The following is a 23,819-nucleotide window of genomic DNA, read 5'->3' on the forward strand; positions in this document are numbered from 1 at the left end:
TGACAATTAGTTGAATGTCTCCTCGCTTTTCTTTATTTCGTAGGAGTGTAAACGGTACGGTACATACTTTGGTTTCATGGTGATGGTTCGGATCATTTTGGGTACAGCAAGGGAACAAAATGTAAAACATACAGCTGCTTATTTTTTGTGTAAACAGCTCTAAGGATTCTTAAAGTCAGCCATTAAAAAACACTTGCAGGTGATTCTCCAATAAACATCCATCCATCTTCAATGCCGCTTATCCTGGTTTACCAGGGGTGTCGCAAGATTAAATGTGACGAGATTTCCCGTTCAGAAACAAACAGTCTTGCAATAATAAATAAATGAATTAATCATACGACAAATGAAAATGAACTCAATAATTTTGCCAGCCTTGAAATATTGCCATGTGCATGCATGTCTGTTTTCCTCTCTGGAAGAGGTTTCACTCTGTGCTTGTTTTCAGCAACTGCTGGAACGAAGTGAGCCCTCTTGTCAGTCATACAGTGTTTGTTTCTGTGAGGGGAGGCAGGGCTGCTAGCGTACACACAGCAGAGGAGTGTTGCCTCTTGAGGAGCAATGCAAGGTATCGTAGTAGAAATTAGGAAAGCCAAATGCCGCAGCCCCGGTGTGGGAATATTTCAGCTTCAAACAAAATGGGCAAGGTGAATGGTAAGGTGCCAAATTTGTTCGAAAGTGGTGGCAACAAAAAGGCAACGTAACGAACTTCCATAGCAAAAGCATAACTACCTGACCCAGTTTTCCCATGTGGAAAAAAGTACACACCGAAATGCAGCGACTTTGTCCCGACTGTCAACACTTATCGAGACGTTTGGGCGACAAAGTAAATACACACGGAACAGCGCAAAACGGTGCTCACAGAAAGTGTACTTTCTGAGTGAAAGATGACACATTAAAGGAAATATTGCAGAGTCCAAAATTCATATCCCTTTACATAAAATTTGATATAGTTGCGTATCAAATCGTTTACCACAAAGAGATTTACTGTACATCCTTACTTTATATATATATATATAAAGGGTGTCCCAAAAATGTACTGTATACACACTTTAAATGGTTCATTTGGTCTAATGTTGACAATAATATTTTTTATATAATAATTTGGGGGTAATGAACATTTCAAAATGCACCTGCATTGTTTTGTGACTCATGTCTGTTTGTCCAGTCATATTTTTTTTATTGTACTTTTCTTAAAAATAAAATCTCCCTACCGTTTACGTATTTGACCAGGAAGGCCAAGTGTTCCCAAGACAAAACGTTAACGACGGAAGAAGGTATTCATGCTGTGGCATCTCCTTGGCACTATTGCTAGCCATGACTCCTGCTAGTCTAAGTCTAGTCTGCACTGTATTTTGTTCACCGAGTAGACGCTTGAGGCCATAAACATTTCCTGTCCCTAACTTAATGTGGGAAATCAGTACACTTTTGCACCAAACTGAAAGTTCTGTAGCAAAAATCCGATTAGCAATACACGCACCGTTACACCCTTACCATTCAGCCTAATGACATCCAAAGTGAAAGTGGTTCTACTCCAATAGTAGAAAAAGTAAAAGGGGCCAAGGATGAAAGCCTGAGGGACGCCACATGAAATTTTCAACAGATTTACATTTGGGGCAGATAAGTTTGTGCCCCGCAGGTAGACCAAACTCAAGCAGTTGGAATCTGGGCCACCGAGGCTGACCCACTTTGCTGCCCTGGACTATCGTGATTAATATGAGCTTTCATAGCTCGTAGAAAGGTAGCGGGACGCTGTTGTACTTGCGATGACCAGAAACGAGTGCTGATGGAAGCTGCTGTGGTCCAAAGGACTTGCTCAAAGATGGCCGAACAAGTTGTGATCATAAAGTTGTGATCATAAATTTATGAGACAAGGGAGGAGTTTGCCTCATTGGAGCAGCTTTCAAACCACTCTCATGACCACTAAGACACCACAGCTCTCCTCGTGTCTTCTTTCACCTTCATTTTGGACAATAAATACCAAGTAGACAACGATTGTATTTGTTCCATTTTCCCAGTGCAAGCTACTACCCCTTTTTTTCTTCCACTCTTCCTATTGTTCTTGTTTTTCTTGTTGTTGTTCTCCTTCCTGTTCTTGTCTTGTGTTGTTTTTTCTTCTTCTTTCTTCTTGTTCTTCTCCTCTTTCTTATTCTACTTCCTGTTCTTGTTTTTTGTCTTCTTGTTGTTCCTCTTGTCATTTTCTTTTTCTTCTTCTTGTTCTTGTGTTGTTGTTTTCCTTCTTGTTCTTCTTTCTGTTCTTGTGTTGTTTTTCATTCTGTTCTTCTCCGTATTCTTCTTCTTTTTTTATTCTTCTCGTCCATTTAATCCAGGGTGACATGGAGACTGAAAGAAAATTAAGATTTCCGCCATGTGGGACCATTTTGATTATATATCGGCAAATGAGCTATTTGCATTTATTTCCTGATTTCATCCTGTTCCTCGGAAACAGTTCATCTCCTCTTGAGCTATCAGAATTCATCTGCATTTCAGTGACTCTTAGTTGAAAATATTTGTTTTATTTTCTGCAGGTTAAATGTATTTAACAATGTATTTGTTTTACTGAATTGCACTACAAAAAGAAAAGCATCTCATCAGTACACATAGGTAAAGTATACTAACATTTTACTACTTCCTCAGAAGTAGTTGATATTAAATTTATTTAATGCTTAATTTCAATTTACAGTATTGATTTGCTTTTGACTTGGTTTGGATGCCAAGACACTGGAACAACTTATTTTCTTGAATAAGAAATTATATATATATATACTGTATATATACTGTATATATATATATATGAAGTATATATACATTTTCCTGCTTTAAAGACAATAGGCGGCATCACATTCACAGCACTTTCATTTTGATTTCCACATAATGACACCCCTTGTCATTATTTATTGACTATATAATTTAAAGATATCAAATGACCTTAGATTAAGATATATGTAAAAATAATACAATAATTATGGGCCTGTTAACAATGCACATATTTTCACCTTTATTGTATATAGTCATTGAATCAATGTGTGAGTTGAGTCTCTCGACTATGTTTAATGCAATCAGGTGTGGACTGGTGGACTGAGGACTTGATGGTTCAGACTCGGCCCGCCCCATCCAACATTACGAACATCCTCTTGTTTTTATAATGGTGTCCAGGGTTGGGATCGAACATGTGCCCTCTGCATTGCAAGGGAGCACCATGTATCGCTGCACCAACAGAGACTGTCGACAAACGCAATGTGTCTCATGTGTCACGGCACATCTTGTTCTTCTTCTGATTATTGTTCTTTCTTCTTGTTCTTCCTGCTCATGTTCTTCTCTTGCTTCTTCTTCTTCCTGTTGGTCATTTTTCTTCTGCTGTTGATACTTTGGTCTTGTTTTTATTTTTGTTATTATTCTCCCTCTTCCTCATGTTCTTGTTATTGTTGTTGCGCTTCTTCTTATTATTTTACTGCATCTTGTTGTTATTGTTGTTGTTGTTCTTCTTCTTCTCCTTGTTCTTCTACTTGTTCTCCTCCTTGCTCTTCTTCTCCTCCTTGTTCTCCTTCTTGGTACATCTCTTGTTCTTTTTTGTTCTTGTTCTCCTTCTTCTCCTCTGATGCTCCGCTTGCTCAATAAATGATTTGTTTACTTCCACTTGGCCTGCGGGAGAATTCCCGACTGAGCCAAACCACTGCACTGAAGCGACGACGTGGGAGAATTTAATTATGTAACGCTAAATCTTGAGGCTTGATTAGATTTCTTGGGTTCAGTGCAAGTGACAAGAGATTTATCACGCATTAATTGATGGGATTAAATTAAAATTCATCCTAAATATGTTTGAAAACAAAGAAATACGCAAATCTATTCTTCTCTAACCTAGTAAAGGTGTAACTTGAAAGTGTCGCTATTGATGCGTGAGGTGTTTTTAAACAATTTTATCAGTTTTATCACAATACCTTTAATCACAGTACTGGTGAGGAATGTTAATTTAAAAAGACTTTATGAAATGGTAACATTTCTCAAGTAATGAGTCTATGTGAGCAATCTATATGCTGTATATATGTGCATTTGTCATTCCGGGGGCTCGTTAGCAGTCATTACATAGTGTTCTTTTTTTTATCTGCCTTAAACTCGCATGTCACACAGTTGCCTTTCCTCCTGAATATATAACATTACTGAAATATAAAAATGGCGCGTTAATTGGCGGAGAAGTCATCAGCGCCTCAGGCCGCTTGGTGAAAAGTTCACATGGATAATTAGGATGGAACGTCTGCGGTTTTTACGCCACTTTTACCACACTGACTTGATGCTTTTACGCAGCCCGTCAGCAAGAGGAGTGGAATAAAAAAAAAATGAGAGGATTTATTTGGCCAACAGAGCAGCTCATGAGGATTTAAAGCTCCGCTGGCATGCTAGCTTCCAAATAAACAGATGAAGTTTCTGGGACGATGCCAGATTAAAACTCCATCAATTAAATAAAACAAACCGGCGCTGTGAGTATTACAGGAACGTCTTTTATCAGTCTGATCAATGAGGAGCTGTGGTTTGTTTGAGCCACCGCAAGGCATGGTGGGAGGGAGCGCTTCTGGTGCTGCTAGGCTGCATGTACGAGAGCAGGGGTTTCCTGGGACATTTGTGGTTCGCAGTTTTTTTTTTTTTTTATTGGCCCTTGGCATATTCTAAAAATACAATTAAACTACAAACTTCTCATGGTGTTTATGTAGTCGTATCATCTGACCAAGGCTGTCCTTTGGTGCTGGCAAACCATTCAACGCCTCAGAAAGGTCCACACTGTTTACAGTGGGGACAGAGGCCTGCTGATCTCGACTGATTATATAGTCGGGCGTTGGAAGGAATACTTTGAGGCCCTTCTCAATCCCACTGACATACCTACACAAACGTGGACAGGTCAATCACCATGGCTGAGGTATCTGCGGTAGTCAAAAAACTCCTCAGTGACAAAGCTTCGGGGATGGACGAGTTTCGCCCTGAATTCCTTGATGTTGATGGACGTACCGCTGGATTGGCAGACCGGGGTGGTGGTCCCCCTTTTCAAGGAGTGTGACCGGAGGGAGTGTTCCAACTATAGTGGACAGTATAGTATATACATAATATAGTATAGTTGATACTATACTTGATTCCCCTATAGCACTGGTCCCCAACCTGTTTTGACCCACGGACCGGCTTGTGTTCCCACCAATCTCCCGCGGATCGGGGGTTGGGGTCGTACATTATATCGATCTAATTTATCTTATTTATTATGTATTGTGTAAAACTAAGACATGAATAAGATCAAATTAAAAACACAAAATGATTGCCGACCCACCATCCACCAGTTCAAATTCCAGCCAATTTTTCCAGAGAGATTATTACATCGCTGTTTGACGTGTGTGGTAAAAGGCAGTGTGCTAGCATGAATTAACTTCAGACAAATATACACATTAGCACTCAATAAGTCATCAAAACTTACCTTTATGCATTCCCACATAGTATCAGCATTTGACAACAAATATGAGGTGAAAGAAAAATGGTAAAAATACAGTAGTAGTATCTGTGCGGCGAGAGGAAGTTAGCACACGCACAATGGACATGCGTCAAGTGAGACGGATTTAACAGAGAGAATCCGGCCACTTTTCAAAATAAAACATAGGAAAAAAAATGAAATAATGGAAATTATTTTTTCTTTCTGTGCGGCCCAGTACCAAATGACCCACGGGGGTTGGGGATCACTGCCCTACAGGAGGATCACACCCCTCAGCCTCCCAGGGAAAGTCTATTCAAGGGTGCTGGAAAGAAGGGTACAACCGTTAGTCGAACCTCGGCTACAGGAGGTGCAATGTGGTTTTTCTCCTGGCCACAGAACACTGGACCAGCTCTACACCCTGGAGGGTACTTGGGAGTTTGTCCAACCAGTCTACATGTGCTTTGTGGACTTGGAAAAGGCATTCAAGTTTGTCCCTTGCGGTGTCCTGTGGGGTGTAATCCAGGAGTATGGGACTGGTGGCATGCTACTATTTGCCATTCGGTCCTGGTACAACCGGAGCAGGAGCCTGGTTCGCATTGCCAGTAGTAAGTCGAGCCTGCCCCCAGTGAACTCCCTTTGTCACGATTCTGTTCATAATTTGTATAGACAGAATTTCCAGGTGCAGCCACGGCGTCAAGTGGGTCCAGTTTGGGGGCCTTAGGATCTCATCTCTGCTGTTTGCAGACGATGTGGTCCTGATGGCCTCATCAGGTTGTGACGTTTAGTGGGGCATGGCATGGCATAGTACATGGCTTGGTGTGAAGCTTCTGGGATGAGACTCAGCACCTCCAAGTCTGAGGCCATGGTTCTTAATTGGAAAAGGTTGATTGCGCGCTCCCCAGGTTGGGTGGCAGGTCTTGCCCCAGGTGGAGGAGTTCAAGTATCTCGGGGTCTTGTTCATGAGTGAGGGAAGGTTGTAGCGAGAGGTCGGCAGGCGGATCGAAGTAGCGTCTGCAGCAATGCGGTCGCTGTAACTATAAGATTACGAAACGATTCTTTTTTTTTTTTTTTTTTTTTTTTTTTTTTTTTTACGAAACGATTCTGCAAAGCAGGGGGAGTGGTGGTAAAGACATTGTGAGCGGAGAAAAATGGCGCACAGTAATCTGCGCTGCATTCACATGGTGTCACAGGCGGGATTAAATGTGATTTTTGGATTATTTCAGCATCACACCGGGATTATTCATCCAGGATAAGATAGTGAGCACATTCCTGGAGGTCGGAGTTTTAATGGCTTTTTCTGTGTTGTTTTTTTTCTCCTTAGAACTCCCAAGTTTCTCAGACCCTCACATTCCTCTAGTGGCTCGTGAGATCATGCAGCGAATGATCCGCCAGTTTGCCGCCGAATATACCTCAAAAACTACTCAGGACGACCCGCCCCCGCCCAACGGCACCATGAAGGACCAAAGCCTGCCGAGAGCGGCGTCTCTGGCTGCCGCCCCTTGCTCGCCGGGGCCCGCGCCCTCCTCCCCTCCATCGTCTGCCTCCTCATCCCCGTCCCCGGGCCTCAGCCCCCCTGCCTCTGCCACTGCCGTTTGCACCGAGAGCAGTAATGGCACCATTAACGGTGGTGGAGGAGGGGACGGAGCAACAGCTGCTGCCTCTGCACAGAACCCCGTCCTCAGCAAGCTTCTCATGGCCGACCAAGACGGCCCGCTGGACCTGACCGTCAAGAAGAACCAGCCAGAGGCAGAGCCTACACAGCAGGGTGAGAAACACACACACACAGAGTGGGTGGGGCTACACATCCAATTAGTAAGCCTTCCTATAAATGTTAACGAGCTCACACACACCATATCCGTTTAATCAAAACGGCCCAGCGGGATGTCGCGGTTCGATTACCGACCCGGCTGTCAACAGCTCACCGCTCGGACCCCCCGACCACAGCGTGACCGTTCGCCCTCATTAAGAGCGGCTTTTAGGAAGCAGCTTACTGTAAGCTTCCTTAATTTTCGCCAAAAAGATTTAGGCTTTGACATGCTGCTTGCTCACTCACGCTGCTTTCAAATATCACTGCAAATAACGCCTAATGCAATGTTGGCATATTCAAGAGAATGAAGTTATTATGTGAAATGTGAGAAGAGAATAATCTCTATCATCCACGCTGACACTTTTTTTTTTTTTTTTTTACATTTTAATAAGTAGAAGAGACTTCTAATTCAATAATGCACACACATATTAATATACTGTCCACGATGTCCCTAAGTCTGGACATATAATATGCATACATTATACAAAATATTTTTTTAATTTAACATAATTTCAAAAAATGATTAAAACAAAATATTTTTTCAACTGTATTTGAAAAGGCAAATTATGTAAATAAAATATATAATAATACTTGATGGCAGTGTTTCCAGGAGGCTAGTGGGAATGTTGCTCCAGGTGTTGAAGATGGCTTCACGGAGGGCATCCACTGTCTGGAACTGATGTCCATTTTTGCAAATGTCTCTTGTCATCCATCCCTGATGTTCTCAGTTGGATGTAGATCAGGGAAACACGTCGGATGGTCCAAAATAGTGAGCTCATTCCTCTTTGTCAGGTGGGCTTTGTCAAGTGCAGCGTTGTTGCCAGTCATTACCACAGAGATGAGGGCCTTCAATCATGAGGGATGCCCCCTGCAACATCTCCAAATAGAAATTTGACGTTTGACACCCCTGCACAACCTGAAGTTCCATTATGGAAAACCTTGTCATGCCAGTAACGTTGGAAGCCGTCAGGACCGTCAAGCTTACAATTTTTCTCATCAGAGAATAAAACTTTCTTCCACCTTTCAGTGTCCCATGTTTGGTGCTCTCCTGCAAATTCCAAATGGCAGTTTTGTGGCTTTGAAGGACACAAGGCCTTTGAAGACCTTTTTTCTTCTTAAAAGCCTTCTCTCGCATCTGATGGCTATTAGACTGCACTCGCCACCAGTAACAACCTTCATTTGGGCCAAGGATGGTCCCGTGTCTTGATGGACAGCCAATGGGATCCTCCGGCTCAGGTCCTTGTGACATTTTTTTGTCGTCCAACCTCAGCAGCAATTGCTTATGCAGCTCAACAATCCCACTGCATTCAAAGAGAGAAAGCTTTTTTGCGTTTTCCATCAAGAGGTCATGACAGTGTGAATAGCTGACAGAAAATGACCGTCCACATTTTTACAAAGATTCTACCTTATAAAGGCTGTGGTCTTAAAGTTGTGATCAGCTGATGAATAGCCTATTCCACTTTAATGCTCGTTTGCAATAAATTGCTGACGCTCTCGCTCTCGCTCCCATTTCTTTTTGCATTTTGAAGCTCTACTTAGAACCTCCTTAAGCTCGAACAGTGCAATATGTACATTCTTGCAATTTTTTTGCTGGTCTTAAAATTTTGATCAGGAGAGTAGTAATATGAATAAATAATACAAATATGTTCTTTTTTAAATTATATGTATTCAGATATTATCATTTATGTCTTTTTAAAACCATTTTTTGAATTATTTTGTTTTCATTAATTTTTTTTTGCATTTCATCTGGTAAGTCTAGTTCTGATAAGCCACGCCTCCTTGTTAAGGGGTTATCAACAAATGAACAAGAACCTCTTACAGAAATGATAAATTCTTTAAAAAATGTTCATACACTGATGAATAAATCTTAATTTAGAGGTGTTAAATGATTATTCTTTGTTAATACAGTTGCTGGTGTGTTTGTTACACACGAGCGCATTAATCTTGTTTTTCTGCCTATGCAATGTTTTTCATTCCAATATCACCTCATGTTTTCTTTTTTTTTTTTGGTGCGATTAAATGATGAAAGCTCCTGAAGATTAACGAGGCTGCAGCGGCTCCGTGGCCCAGTTAGGCCTGCACGGGTTAGCGGGGATGTCAAAGGTCAGCTGCACTTTAGGGATTACAGACGCCAAACAGAGAAAGAAAAACATGCTGCTAAATACATGTAGGCTCTTTACGTAAAAAAAAAAACAAACAAAAACCCAGTATTTTTAGTTATTACCTCTGCCAAGGAGGTTATGTTTGTTTGTAGGCATAATTCAAAAAGAAACTATTGCAACACATTTTTCCCATAGGAAATAATGTCAATAGAAATAGTCTGTTCCAGGGTCAAACGGTGGCCATCATAAAAGCTTTATTAAGTGTACAAGCAATGTCACATTTTATTTGTCATACAAGTATAAAAAATTCAAGCTGTGTGAATAGTGTAAAATGTTAACTTTGCTTACTTTGCTAGTGAGGAAATGTGCGGTGATCTGGCGTGTTAGGTCGTACTCACACTAGACCAGGGATGCTCACACTTTTTCAGCCTACTTTTAAAATGACCAAGTCTCAAAGATCTACCTCCTACTGTAAACATAGAAAATATATATATTAACTAGGGGTGTCACGAGACACTCAGTTGACGAGACGAGACGACACACGAGATTGGGTCTACAAGATCGATATGAGATGAGATTTTAACATTAGCTTAAAAACATACACTGAAAAAATTGAAAACATGTAACAATAACAATATCAATATTGCAAACTAATAATTTAATTTCTACTACGTTAGACTCTTCTGCACTCTGTGTGTATGCTTGTGGCCCCGCCTCCACCCACTGAGACAAAGAGGCTGTATGACTGACAAAAGGGCTCACTCTGTTCTTTGTTTTATGGAACTTGTGCCTGTTTGGATGTGGGAGACGAGGAAAACAGACACTCATGCACATGGCAATATATTGAGGCCGACAAAATGATCCAGTTCATTTTCATTTATTGTGTGATTTTATTCATTTATAGTGTTTATAGTGTCTAGTGTCCACATTTTTTTCTGAACGAGATCTTGTGACATGAGATCTTGTGACACCCCTAATATTTAGTACATATATATATACACGTATAAATAGAAGTATTTATGTAAATTGTACACGTATATCAGGGGGACACATACTTTTTCAGCAGCTATAAAACTTTGAAACTATTATATTCAATATTAATGATTAGTGTTTCACATTCACGGTTTCAAAGTTGAAAGGTAATCAAAGTAGTTGATATCATTCAATAATTCATGATTCAATTCAATATGACAATAAAGATGATTAAACATAATTCCTCAATAGTTGTGTACATTACCTGAGTAGCGGTAATATGTCAGTCGGAATAGCTCATTAGTCTTCATGAGACACACAGTTCATGCATTACGTCCAGTTAACATTTGCTATCTAACATTATAGATATAAAAGAATTGAAAAAAAAAATGGAGCTGAAGTCAAGGCACCGTATTAAGAAGGTTACAGCAATGGGAAAATGTTCCAATTAATCATGAAATAACAGTGGAACAAATGGAAGTGTAGAAAATTTCTATCGTGGAGTTTAGGACGCGACACAAACCATCAAACAATTCACTATTTTTCTACATAGCTAGCCGCTAAAAGTTAACGGGTAACTTTTGTGATAGATATAGTCATCTTACCGCTACGTCAGTTTAACCGTAATCAAAATAAAAAAGTTGAAAGTTGCATCTCTGTGCCTAGCTTGAGACGTCTGTTCACCACTTAATCTTTGCCGCCGGGGAGCAACAGCGAATCAGTAGGGGAGCATATGTCAATTGACTGATGACATATGACTTATGCAAAGTGATGTTTATGCAATCGACCCACACTACCTTCGTGATCGACCAGAAGTTCGCAATGGACGTGCCTGGCACCCCTGCACTACACTATACGCGCCAAACTCAGGCCAGCGGGTTTGTAAAATAGCATTGAGTTGGCTCACATCGCGGACCTCAACAAACAAAGTGCTTGGGAGGGTGTTGACCTGTTCTGCCCACAGCCTAAAGTCAGCTTTGAGTTCGACCCCCTGTGCGATTGAGTTTGACTCCCCTGCACTAGACCATTGCCGTGGATGTGGTTTCGTCCAACTCCCCGCTGGAAGCTCTGTTAAATAAGAGTATAAAATACCACATGAAAAACATCAAGGAATCTAAATGAAAATATGCACAAACGGAGGAAAACCATGTCAACACACTGCCATCAGTTCAAAAATCCTTTATTATCACACATTCTCCTTATGTCTCTGGGCAAAGTGCCAATCAATGTGCAGCCAATGGCTAGTTTCATTTTCTCTCACGTTGGCAAAAGCTTATGTCGCTTATGACGTTCTTCAGCCAGTCAGGTTCCACTGTACATTCTTTTTCTTCTTTTCCCAATCTCATCAACACTGTAAGCATTAATGATACATGAAAGGCATAGAGTTTTTGTGTTTTACAAGCCACCCTGACCCGTGTGATCATTTGCATATTTACGAGTAAACTGAGACTTCACACTCAGCTTGCCGCCATATTTCTCAGACTTCCGCGTGAAAGCGTCCACCTGCTCAAGTCACTGCTTGTAATAATAATAATAGTAATAACGATAATCATTGATTGGATTTATAGAGCACCTTTGTAGACACCATAAAGGTAGACAGACAAAAAAATGGTTGCCAGTTCGCGCCAACGGCCTCTTGGACCACCACCAAACATTAATTCACATTTATACACCGAAAATTCATTGGTGTTATACGCTGGAGGCAAGGTGGCTGAAGTGTCTTGCTCGAGAACACAGCAGCAGTGACTGGGATGAAGAAATTGGGGTTCGAAACCGCAACAAGCGCTGGCAGCGATGGTGGCGTGCGGGTTGCTGATTGACTCCATTGGCTTATTGATTGATGGCTCTTGGCGAATGTCATGTGATAATTGTTGCCTGTTTCGAGCTCCACGGCAGACAGAAGTTATTAGCGTTATTAGCGACTTGGAAGTTGTCACCGAGCTCAGCGTGACTGACTTGAGAGGGGAATATAGCCGCGTCGCCATGGAAACATTGTTAGACATGGCAACTACAGTCCAGTACGAAGTTGTGTTCTCTTTACATTTTGTTCATCTGATCTAATTGTTGAAGAGTCACACTTTAATAAGGCATGAACAGAAGTGTGCTTCTGTCAAATAAATTGGGAGCAGCATTCCACGGGGAATCACTTTCTCAATTAACTATCAATTAAAAAGTCAATTAGCAGATTTGTGCGGCCCGGGAGGTTCTCTTCATTTAGTAATGTGCACCCAGAATTGACTGTGTCGACTTTATTAAGTTTTTTTTCCCCAAAAATATTTTTATTATCAAAGTTTTTTCCTCTTTATTTTTTTATAACAAACATTTCACATGCTCTTGTGCAAATAGAAGAGAAAACAGGTGGACAGCAAGACACCCCCAATAATAATAATAATAACAATAAAAGTAATAGTAATAACAATAATAATACATTTTATTTCCATTGATAATTGTTGTGTGATTTTGTTTTCAGCACATTGAACTATGTAAAGAACAAAGTATTTAATAGGAATATTTCATTCATTCAGATCTAGGATGTGTTATTTTAGTGTTCCCTTTATGTTTTTGAGCAGTGTATATCATATAATAACCAACACTGCCAAATAGACACATACATCATTTTAAGTAGGCCTCATGCCTGCTTCTGGTCAGGCTTCAGGCATACTGTATAGGTTTCCCAAAGTTTGTAGAGGTCCTTCTCTTTAGCCTTGGTATTATGTAGTGTTTGTTCATTGTAGGGGTGTCACGAGACAAGACGACGCACGAGCTTGGGTCAACGAGAACATGACGAGACGAGATTGCAACATTGATTTTAAACCAACTTTATTATTTAACCCAATCACAAAACGATGGACAAATTGACACTAAACTATGTTATTGGCAACATTTTTGAGCGCGAATAAACAACTATAATGTATAATAATAAATGTATTGTGTATGTATTTGTATGTTTGTATGTATTTTCTCATAGGCAATTTTCTACTTTCTGTCAAAGGTTCTTGGAATGCTGGCTTTTCAGTGAGGGTGTTTTTCAGCATTAATTCCACCTTGTAGTTGAACAATCCCAGCTCATTATTTTTGTCTTATCTACCAGGCTTTGTCTATTTACTTTGTCAGGGCTGTCCAGCTGTCCTTTGATATTTATCATTTTAAAAAACAACATTAAGACATACAGTATATTGAAAGATACATCTTTGTGTTTTTATTAGGGCTGTCAAAGTTAACGCGTTCAATTTCGTTTAATGGTACTGAGCTTTTTTGATGCGCGATTAACATGCGCACATCCTGTTTGACCCTCGGCCCACTCCGTAGTTTGAGGAAATGCAGTGGTAGATGTGGAGCCACAAGCGGGAACAAATACTGAGCATAAATTGACAAAGTGTGCATAAAGAACATAAAGTGAGGTTCCAGTCTTGCGTGGTGCACTGCCACTTCCATATTACTGTTTATGTACCGGTGTGTAGTTCACAGTCTGATTGGCTTCTGGCTGCACTGTTCTTGCAAGACAGCTTTTCTCCAAACAAGAAATCTTGTCACGTTTTGATCTCAGGAGATCTCATGTTAATCGTTGTAGTCCGACGCAGTCACACAGTTTTTTTCAATGTAGGAGCGTCCATACTCATCCAGAAGAGTGCAATAGCTCTCCTAGCCTGCAAAAGTCCTAAGTCCAATATTTGTTTTTTATTTCCCACATAAATAAAGTCCTTTGGGCATATTCCAAGTATGCACAGTTTCAACATTCTTGATAGACATTTCAAGATGTCCAGGGACGTGCAGGGAACTTTATTATTATTTATTATTTGTATTGGATCTCAGTAGGTGGGTGTTATCATGAATTTCTCTGCACCCGGGGAAAGGTACACATCGAATGCTCTCTGCAGAGTGAAATCCGAGTAAAAGTACAGCTCTCAAGTTGAACAGACATGCCTTAAAGTCTTATGCATGGATCTGCTTACTCCTTGCTACTAATATTGGCTGTTAGTCACGTCACCTGTTCTATGGAAAGTATATGCTGTAAGTGCAGTCTGTAACAATGCTGCAATGTCATGATCCAAGCTCAGTTCACCTCCATCAAATACCGTAAATTCCAGATATTGAACGCACAGGAATACAAACCACACCCACTAAATTTAAAGAGAAAAAAAGATTTGTACATATATAGGCAGCACCTGTCTATAAGCCGCAGGTGTCCACGTTGTAACATGGGCTCTTCAGTGCACAAAATGATTTTTTCAAACTTTTAGTTAAGTAAATGTATTTTTCCAACCAGTGCTGAAGAGTGCGTGTAATACGGCTAGTTAAACAGTAGCCTACCAGAAAAGTCATTCATCGCTGTCTTCATCTTCCTTGTCTTCCTCAGTGTCGAAATTGAACAGCCTCATAATTCCTTTGTCACACACTTTATCAGTCTCCTTCTCTCTTTCTTTTGTTGTAGTCTTTTGTCTGTGTCACTTTCATCTCAAGGCAAATTAGCCTTTGAGCTTGTGCTGTCCTCTTCATCACGCAGTAGTCGAGTCTTTCGAAACCCGTTGGTTATAGTGGATTTTTTGGCACTGCGCCACACTGCCAGGATCCACTGGCAGACTTGAGCAAAAGTTGCTTGATGGATGGTCTTTAGCTTGAAAGCTGCATCATCGGCATTTCTTTGTGTGTTTTCCATGATGAGGGTGTGTGCATGAAGCACAAAATAGCTGTTCTGAAGCATACGAGATGTTGCCAGATTAGAACGTGCCCATAAATTAGCCGCATCACTGTATAAGCCACAGGGTTCAAAGCGTGAGAAAAAAAGGAGCGGTTTATACACGGGAGATTATGGTAGTCTGTTCCTTCATTGTATCCCGTGTCCATTGCCATACTACCAGTGGGGTGCCAGATGAAGTGGCCAGTGATTTTATAGTTGGCAAAACAAGTCTTCTAATGTTACAATTCGATGTGCTCTCTCCTCAGACGGCGTCCTGGACCTCTCCACCAAGAAGACCCACAGTGCAAGCAGCCCAAAAACCATCCCGGGCTTCTCCTCGGCACACGGGCTCAAAGGGTAAGACCACCGGGCCTCGCTGTGAGGTCAAAGACGTCACTGCTGACAATCAAACACTTGCGTGCACCGGCTGGAGAAGATGATGTCCCACTCTGACTCACTTCTCACACTTCAGCAACATCCCTGGTTGAGGTTGCGCCTGTCTTTGGAAGAAGTGTCCAAAGCGCACGCGTAGAGTTTAGCCTTGTTTAAACTTGCAACAATTGGAACGCTATTTTGCGTGCTAATGAGTAAATTGACCGTTAACAGGGAAATTTTGTAAACAGAACATTTTGAAATGTTCACAATATGTGGCATGCATAATGCCCGTGAGCTAGTTGTGAATGCAACGAGAAAGCACCGCAACGTATGTGCAAACAACGCGGGCAGTGCGTATCATAGCGTGTCTCAGTCACATGAATGGTTAACTTTTCCATCACCTCTTGGAGCAATTCGGGAGGAATTTCTTTAGCGTCTTGGATCTTCCTTGTGATTTTCTGTTAATAACTAATCTTAATGCCCAAAGCGATGTGTTCTTGTCAGCAACTCCCCCTGTCTCTGTGTCTCTTTTTTTCTATTTTATTGCCTCCTTCCTGCTTTGCACATTCCCTACCTCAAGCTGCAAGAGAATATAGACTTACCTTTCTTTATTGCATGAGCCTCTTCTCTGCAGTTCAACATCTTGTAGGTCCCTTGCAAACTGAGGAATTCATGCAGGAAGTGGTGGTGACAATGCAGACCCATGAGGGAACAATGCGTGTCGCGTGTACTATTGTCAAGCACTAGACATAACAGCACTTGACCAGGTGTAAGTAAGTCTTGCGGGAGAGTGGTCAGTTTGTGCCTTTGCGCACCATTTTCGGTCACGAATTGCATGCCAAGTGCGTAATTTATCCATAAACAGAATTTTAATTCTTTGACGCTCATTGAGCAGATGTCTCACACTGCATCATGCATGAGGGCACTTTAGCCAATACTTTTTTTTCTGATATTTTTCTGTTTTGTTAGCATCACATTTATTAGCATCAGTAAGAGTAGCATCGCTAACATTAAGCAACATACTGTAAATGTTAGCATCAGTAAGGGTAGGGTTAGTGACATTTAGCATCGTAAACGTTAGCATCAGTAAGGTTAGCGTCACTAACAGTTAGCATTGTAAACGTTAGCATTAGTAAGAGTAACATCACTAACATTTACCATTGTAATTTTTAGTATCAGTAAGAGTAGCGTCACTAACATTCAGCATCGTAAATGTTAGCATCAGTAAGAGTAGCGTCACTAACAGTTAGCATCGTAAAAGTTAGCATCAGTAAGAGTAGCGTCACTAACATTTAGCATTGTAAATGTTATCATCAGTAAGGGTAGGGTCAGTAACATTTAGCATCGTATACGTTAATATTTCGCAGCATAATTGTGAGCATCAATAGCACCAAGAAGAAGCTTGTCTATAAGGCGATTCAACAAAGAAAAGGATGTGAAGGTGTTGCCATGCCCTTTTTTTTGGAGATATTTTTCATTCATTACACACTTCCAACATGTATGTTCTCCAGCGAGGAAGATCTGCACCCAACCCCCCACCCACCATCTTTGATCTCTTACTGGTTGAAGTGAGTCGATCGATACGTGAGCTTCCATCCATCCACCTCATGGCAGTATGTGTGTGCGTACGTACGTGCGTGCGTGCGTGCGTGTGTGGAGCTATTTACAATTCAGGCCCCTCCCACTCACAGCAGCAGTGCATGTCAAACACAACGCAGGCTTGCGCTGCTCTAGTTAGCTAGTCGTTATTGACAAACTGTAGAAGCCTGATCGTGCATCAATGAACGTCGTACTCGGCCTTGAAGTTTGTATCCACTGCAATCGGCTCTTGTGTCCACGGAGGGAAGAAACAGTCAGCGCTAATCATGCCACCATTTCCTAAGATCCTTGTGATGTGTCGATCAGAGATGGATTCGTGAAGCGTTTCGATAGCGATCTCGGCTGACGTGTTTGCTATGGGTTTTGGTCGCCTCCTAAGGTCTTACATTCACGTGTGAACCTTTGAACAAGAGCTCCATGTCGGTAATGCTAATGTTGCTGGCATGTTGGCATGCTGGTACCAGAGGTAAGTTCTAGGTAAGGTCCGGTATTCACCCATTTTTCCTGAGGAAAAGAAGCTGCCTAATAATTATGTACACCTTGATATATGGGTGGGGGTGGCCCGCAGCTCATTTTGTTGTAAAAATAAAATGTACTGTATTCATTGTAAATGAGGTACTGTATATTATTAGATATTACATTAATTTGCTTTGTCAGCTATAACCCAAAGCTTTTTCAGATAGCTATGTCAACCTACATTGGGTTACTTTTAGCATCTTGAATGTACAAAATGTATCAAAGTGGCCCCCCATCCTTAAATTTGTATGTCCTTCTTTGGCCACACCCTTCCTCGTGACACAAATACATACCAGCAGATGTTCTTCCAGCTAATAAGTATTCAACTTTATCCAGCTTGGAAAACATGCAGAAAAAACAACATATGCTTTCAATACTCACTAGACTCATCGTATAGATCTACATGGACTATTTCTACTATGCTGCTAGAGAAAACCCTTACTTTGAAACCTATAGCATGGTTCCACCTTGCTGGGGGAGGTGTTTCCTCTTCTGCTTTAATGTGAAATACAGCCCCTCAAGAGTCAGAATTCAGCCTGAGGGTTTTCAGGTCCCGAAGACCCCTGAAGGCCCCAGCAGGCCGAAAGCCTCGGTGGGGGGTCTCTAATGATCAGGTCATGAAATATTAACTAACATCAACCAGACGATGGAGCAGGTTGATTGCTTTTACTCTAACACACAATGTAATCCCTGACTGCAGTGGAAGATTCCAGATGTTCCAACACAGAAGACAACTTCGACTGAAGACACAAAAATGAAATGTGGACTCGAGTCGGCATCAAGTGAATGTTCACGTCGCATGGCGTCACCGAGCCTTCCGTTAGAACGCCGACTTGTTAACCCTGTATTGTCGTCATCAAGGCCGAGACCGCCAGACGTGATATCTTCCAGCTCACCGCCCCCAGCCCCCCCCACCCACCCACCCACCCACACCCCACTTGTTTTGACCCCCCGCATCACGCTGCAGACACACAGCATTCCACTAAGTTTATTCTCCAATGTCCTCCGCCGGCTCAACAAGCTATTTGCTTCATGACCAACCTCAGGGAGCTTTTCAAAGAGTGCCCTTCTGCTGTTGCCATGGCTACCAAGCTGCTGCTGCTGCTGCTCTTAAGTAGAAGCGCTTTGTATCTTTCTGCTGCAAGTGTGAATATTTCAAGTCCAATGTAAAATGCTCTTAGTTTGGTGCGGGGAAATGTGTTCTCACAAAGGTGGAAGCATACCATTGTCCGAAATGTCTTGTTAAGATGAAGAATGAAAGTTCAGGGACAACTAAAGACTCTAGTCCAATCTCTGACTGATCCATTTATTGATTAAGAGATATGTATCTGTATTTTCATGTCTGAAAGTCATCCAGATGTTCATGTTCAGAAAAGTAACCAGGTTTCAGACACTGATGTTTATTTTCCTCCCTCCAGGCGTTCCTTAAAAGTGGAACATTCCCTGCCAGAGGTGGACGAGGACGACGGCCTGCTGCAGAGAAGCTTGCAGGATGGACTTCGAGACAATTACATCAGCTCCAACTCCTTCAAGCCGCCGTTGGCCCGCTCGCTGCGCATCAAGGAGGAGCTCCTCAGCCAGAAGCACCGCCTCCTTAGCCAGCCCGCTGCTCTTTCATTGGCCAACCTGGAGTCGGCCGGCCTCCTCAATCATGGCCAGTCGCACTCCTTGCTTGGCCACAAGGGTTCCTCCTCCTTCTGGGGGAGCAAGGCCCACCTTGAAAGCCTGATGAAGCTTAAGCAGGCCAGCGGCGCTCTGAGCGGAGCCCTCGGCGACCTCAAAGACTTCCCGACGTTCCTGGAGAATCACCACAACCACCACGGAGCCTTCTCCTTCAAGAGTTCCCTCCATCACCACCACAATCAAGTGTCGAAGGCCCCGCATCACCACAACGATGGCAAGCGAGACCAGGGCCATTCGCCACCAGTCGACCTGAAGATCCCCCAGGTTCGAGGCATGGACCTCTCCTGGGACTCTCATGCCTCTGAGCTGTATGGCTTTGGGGCCCTTGGGGGAGCGGGTGGTGGACATAGTGAGAATGCCTTGAGCCGGAAGCTGAGAGCCATCCTACCCAAGCAGAACCGGCGGGGAGGAAGTCTCGGGAGCTTGCTGGACGGGGCGGCGGACTATTGGACCGCCGATTTGGACCACTCCACATCCGGTCCGGCATACTCAACCTCCGATGCGGAAGGGGACCCAAACTCCAAGCAGCCAAGAAAGAAGAGGGGTCGTTATCGGCAGTACAACACCGAGATCCTGGAGGAGGCCATTGCCGTGGTGATGAGCGGTAAGATGAGCGTCTCCAAGGCCCAGAACATGTACGGTATCCCCCACAGCACCCTGGAGTACAAAGTCAAGGAGCGCATGGGAACTCTGAAGAACCCTCCAAAGAAGAAACTCAAGCTGATGATGAAGATGGAAGCTGTCGGCCCAGATTTTCCCGGCGAATCCGAGAACACGCCTGCCGTGACCCCGCGAGACGATGCACCCCCACTGGCAGCAGCTGAGCTGAAGGACGACGTCAAAGAAGAGATTGAACCGATGGATTAGACAACCACCACACGTAAAACCTCAGTCGAAAGACCTTTGAAAAACCACGGGGCTTTGTTTGTGCCAATTTTCTTTGCAGTATCTGGGTGAGCACAAATGCAGGGATAAAAACAAGAGGATTCTTGAAGAAAAATAACTCATCTGAACATTTTTAGCGCCGGATTGGCGCTCCTGAAGCATTTGCTTAGGTTTTCTATCCAAATGCAGCCAGAGACAAAAATTGAACAATTTAATGAAATTTCCTCAAGCATGCTGATAATCCCTGGCCCGAAAAAACCTGGAGAACCTGAATTGCCACTGCTTAAAAACGCAGTGCGGGCTTTCTTGGGAACATTACAATTTGGGCAAATGACGAGGGGGACGCTTCAAAATGATCTCTTGAAACAAACGGACAAATTAACGCCCCTCCGTCATGGAGTCAAATTGGCAAGTGACTCTTGGTTTTGAAACCAACTTGTACGTTTTAATCACGCCGTCAAGATTCTTCGTCAGGGTTGTGAATCCAAACCCACCTGCCAGGTAGCCATGATGCTTTAACTGCAAAACCTTTCTTTCCTCCTTACGATGTTTTACTGAGTTCTGTGCGGACGAAAGCCACGTTCGGAACGAGAAGACACACAAAAGTCATTCAGGGATGCATGTATGTGAGTTTTGTGAAAAAAACTACTGACTTCTAAGATCATTTCCTCTATCTTTATCTTTTCTTCTGATTTATTTTGCTTTCTTTTGCACTACACTTTGGGTCTGGCGCTTACGGACCAGGTTACCTCGGCATTGTTGCCCCTCGCATCATGCACTTATTATGGTCTGTCTCACAAGCCCAGTCGCAAACTCGCATTGGGTCAGGGGGGGCTCGCCGCCTTTGCACGCTGGTCCACAATCAGATCCGCAAAGGTCCTGGACCCTCCTAATCTTATTATGGATCAGCTGCTTTTAAGGTGGCGCGCTACCTCATGGACCTCCATCAGTGTCTCATGGCTGATCCTGGAATGCTGTCGGAATTCTCTCGGGACGGTGACCGAGGTGATGGACTTGTACTTGACTGAGGGCTTTCCAGGATCAGCGTGAAACTCAGCTGCTATCCAGTTGATGATCCTGCTCCTATGCTAATGTTTTAGCCAGATTCAGCTAACGAGTTTAGCTAGTCTCGGCTAACGACGACACTTTGCTGATGTTTTTCTTTCCTTTTTTCTAATCAAGTGGCTCAGCTAATCGAGTTCCTCTCCATCAAATTTCAAGTTTTAAAGGCAGTTTTACTACGACAATGTGCATTTATAGTGGGGTGTTTGTTTCGGGGCGGGGGGGGGGGGGGGGGTGTTCATATGCAGTTGGGGTGGGGTAAAGTCAGATTTAATATATTATAAATTATTATGACTGATAAAAAGCCAATCGTGATTCTGGAAGGTTTCTTTTCTGCTGTTTTTTTAACTCAGGGTAACTGAGACGTGGCTTTCAATTCCTGTAGGACAAACAAGACTAGTACTACTCAACACAAAGTATGGCAAGATAGCAGCTCCATGGCTCATGTTGATTTTGGCAATCAAAGTTGTTGGAGCTAACTACTACTATCCTACCACTACATCATAGCACTTTTAGACATTACGAGCTGTTGTGCATGTAGCGTAGCTCTTCTCTGGAGGGTCACTGCGGAGCATGCTTTAGCGTTCAGGAGGTTGTAGCTGCGACAGGAACCGCTTATCGCCACCTGCCGGGGTGAAGTGGTTTTCAGCTAGAACACACTGACGCTCCAGAGTTAGAAACAGGCGGAAAATGAGCATCCATCAGAGGACGGAGGTGGAAACACAAAAATGCTGTTATTGCTATCTTCTGTTAGTGGAGCTTTTTGTTTGTCATGTGTTTTATTTGTTTTTGGTAATTGTTGCTCTTTTCGGCCTGGATGATTCACTTCTTTAAATGTACTGTACATGTATGTATTTGATTTGCTTTCTTCCAAATGGCATGCACCGCTTTGTTTTTGGCTGATTTTGGGTTTTGGGCCAATTGAATATTCATTGTGTTGGGGATTTCGACAGAGACAATTCATCGTTATTGAATTAGCATTGGCGCCCCTCACTACCTGATTCATATAACCTTCCCCCCACTAAAGCTTTGTCCCGCCCATGGCCTGATTGGCAGGCATGCACGGCCAATGGGAAAAGACTACCACACAGCCGGGGCTCTTCATGCATGAAATGCATCCAACACTCGAATAATGCTGAGCATTTGAAGTGTCTAAAACGTTCTGAGCGTCAGGTTGGACCCGCGAAGGACGGTGCACTCGTCTGCGAGTGCGGAAATGGAAGCACTTGTTTAGACTGCTGACGCGATTGCGTCGCTTTGTTCCAGAAACGAATAAGCGTCCATTTTTAAATCCTTTTTTTTTTTTTGGAATGCATGTAGCGCATGGATTTGTGTTAAACAAGATTTGCATGTAAAAAAAACCCACACACACACACAAAGTGATTGGCACTTATGCGCAACTTTGCATGGAAAAACTAGCAGCACTTAGACCCCCGCCCCCCGAACCATCTGTGAATCAGTCGCTAAGATGTTCCCTCTCCAGAACATTCCACGTTCTCATGAGCGTCCCACTTTCAGCCAAATGTCATCGAATGGGGTGCATGCCATTTATTTGACTTTCTATTGATTGTTTATGCTCATGTGGTTAATGCCCCCTGCCCCCACCCCGCCCCCCTCTCCTCTTAAACATGACATGATACACTACCAACACCAATGTATTTGTACACAATGCAACACACGCTCTCATGTTGAATGTAGTCAGCCATCTGCAGAAAAGATGTCAGTTCATCCGGAACGTTCTGCTCCAGGTTTTACTTCACGCCCCGCCCCCACGGTGGTGGCGGCGTGCGGCGGCGTGGGCGTGCGACAGTAGCCTCCAGTACTGTAAATGTCTCAGGATGGAGCCGCCGGGAGGGGCAGCAATATTTGTCAGTCGGAAGACATAACTACCTGAACTAGATGTAACTTATGGACATATTTATAGAAAGAATTATATGAAAGATATATGGATCACGTCTTATACCTCATTCTCACAATAAGGACTTCATTCCGTGCCTCGTACTTTGCTGCATCTTGTACTTGGGAGCCTAGCGAGGGGATGGGAACTTCTGTCCTCGGTTAGCGCTTTCTTTTTTCTTTCTTTTTAGTGTTGCCTTCCTCTTGCTACGGAGGTAGGTGTCAAGGGTCTGACTGACTAATATTTGCCACCCTACCTCTTTTTACCAGTTTTTTGGGGGGTTGGTTTGAAACAACCAAACCTTACTGAAGTGTACGGTGGTCGAAACAGGAGAAGTCCCAACGCCAGTCCTTGCGGGACGCCTCCAAACGTGTAATTTCTTCCTCTAGAACAGGGATCTCCAACTTTGGCCATTGTTAGAGCTACTTCTGACAAAAAGAAAGGACGGTTGCGCTCTTTGTGTTTTATATGCAGTGGAACCTTATTTTTCGGCATTAATTCATTCCAAAAGGTCAGACAAAAACCGAAACGGACAAAAACTCAGGCAATTTTTCTCATAAGGAATAATGTAAATCCAATTACAGTTGTCCCTCGTTTATCCCAATCACAAAAAGTGAATTTCTGCAAAGTAAAATTCAATATTAATAAACATATTTTCATAGTTAGAGTGTAGAAAACCTGCTTATGACAAAAACAATTTTTTTTTATATTATTAGAGCCCTGTAGACATTAAATACACACCTATTGTCACCTTTATGCTACTATTATTCTTTGTTTACACCACATTGCACAGGCTACGG

The 23,819-nt window shown here is 42.7% G+C and overlaps 1 protein-coding gene across 1 annotated transcript in view; it reads left to right on the forward strand.

Moving 5' to 3' along the window:
- The window catches only part of lcor (ligand dependent nuclear receptor corepressor), a 77,251-nt gene extending 54,497 nt beyond the window's left edge, over window positions 1-22,754 (forward strand). Inside the window, exons 5-7 of the mRNA XM_054778226.1 lie at window positions 6,765-7,208; window positions 15,269-15,359; window positions 18,911-22,754. Coding sequence (XP_054634201.1) covers window positions 6,765-7,208; window positions 15,269-15,359; window positions 18,911-20,042 — 1,667 coding nt within the window. The 3' untranslated portion in view covers window positions 20,043-22,754. The remainder of the gene's footprint in view (window positions 1-6,764; window positions 7,209-15,268; window positions 15,360-18,910) is intronic.
- The last annotated feature ends 1,065 nt before the right edge of the window (window positions 22,755-23,819 follow it).

This window comes from Dunckerocampus dactyliophorus, chromosome 6 (genome assembly GCF_027744805.1).
Source record: "Dunckerocampus dactyliophorus isolate RoL2022-P2 chromosome 6, RoL_Ddac_1.1, whole genome shotgun sequence".
Lineage (NCBI taxonomy): Eukaryota > Metazoa > Chordata > Actinopteri > Syngnathiformes > Syngnathidae > Dunckerocampus > Dunckerocampus dactyliophorus.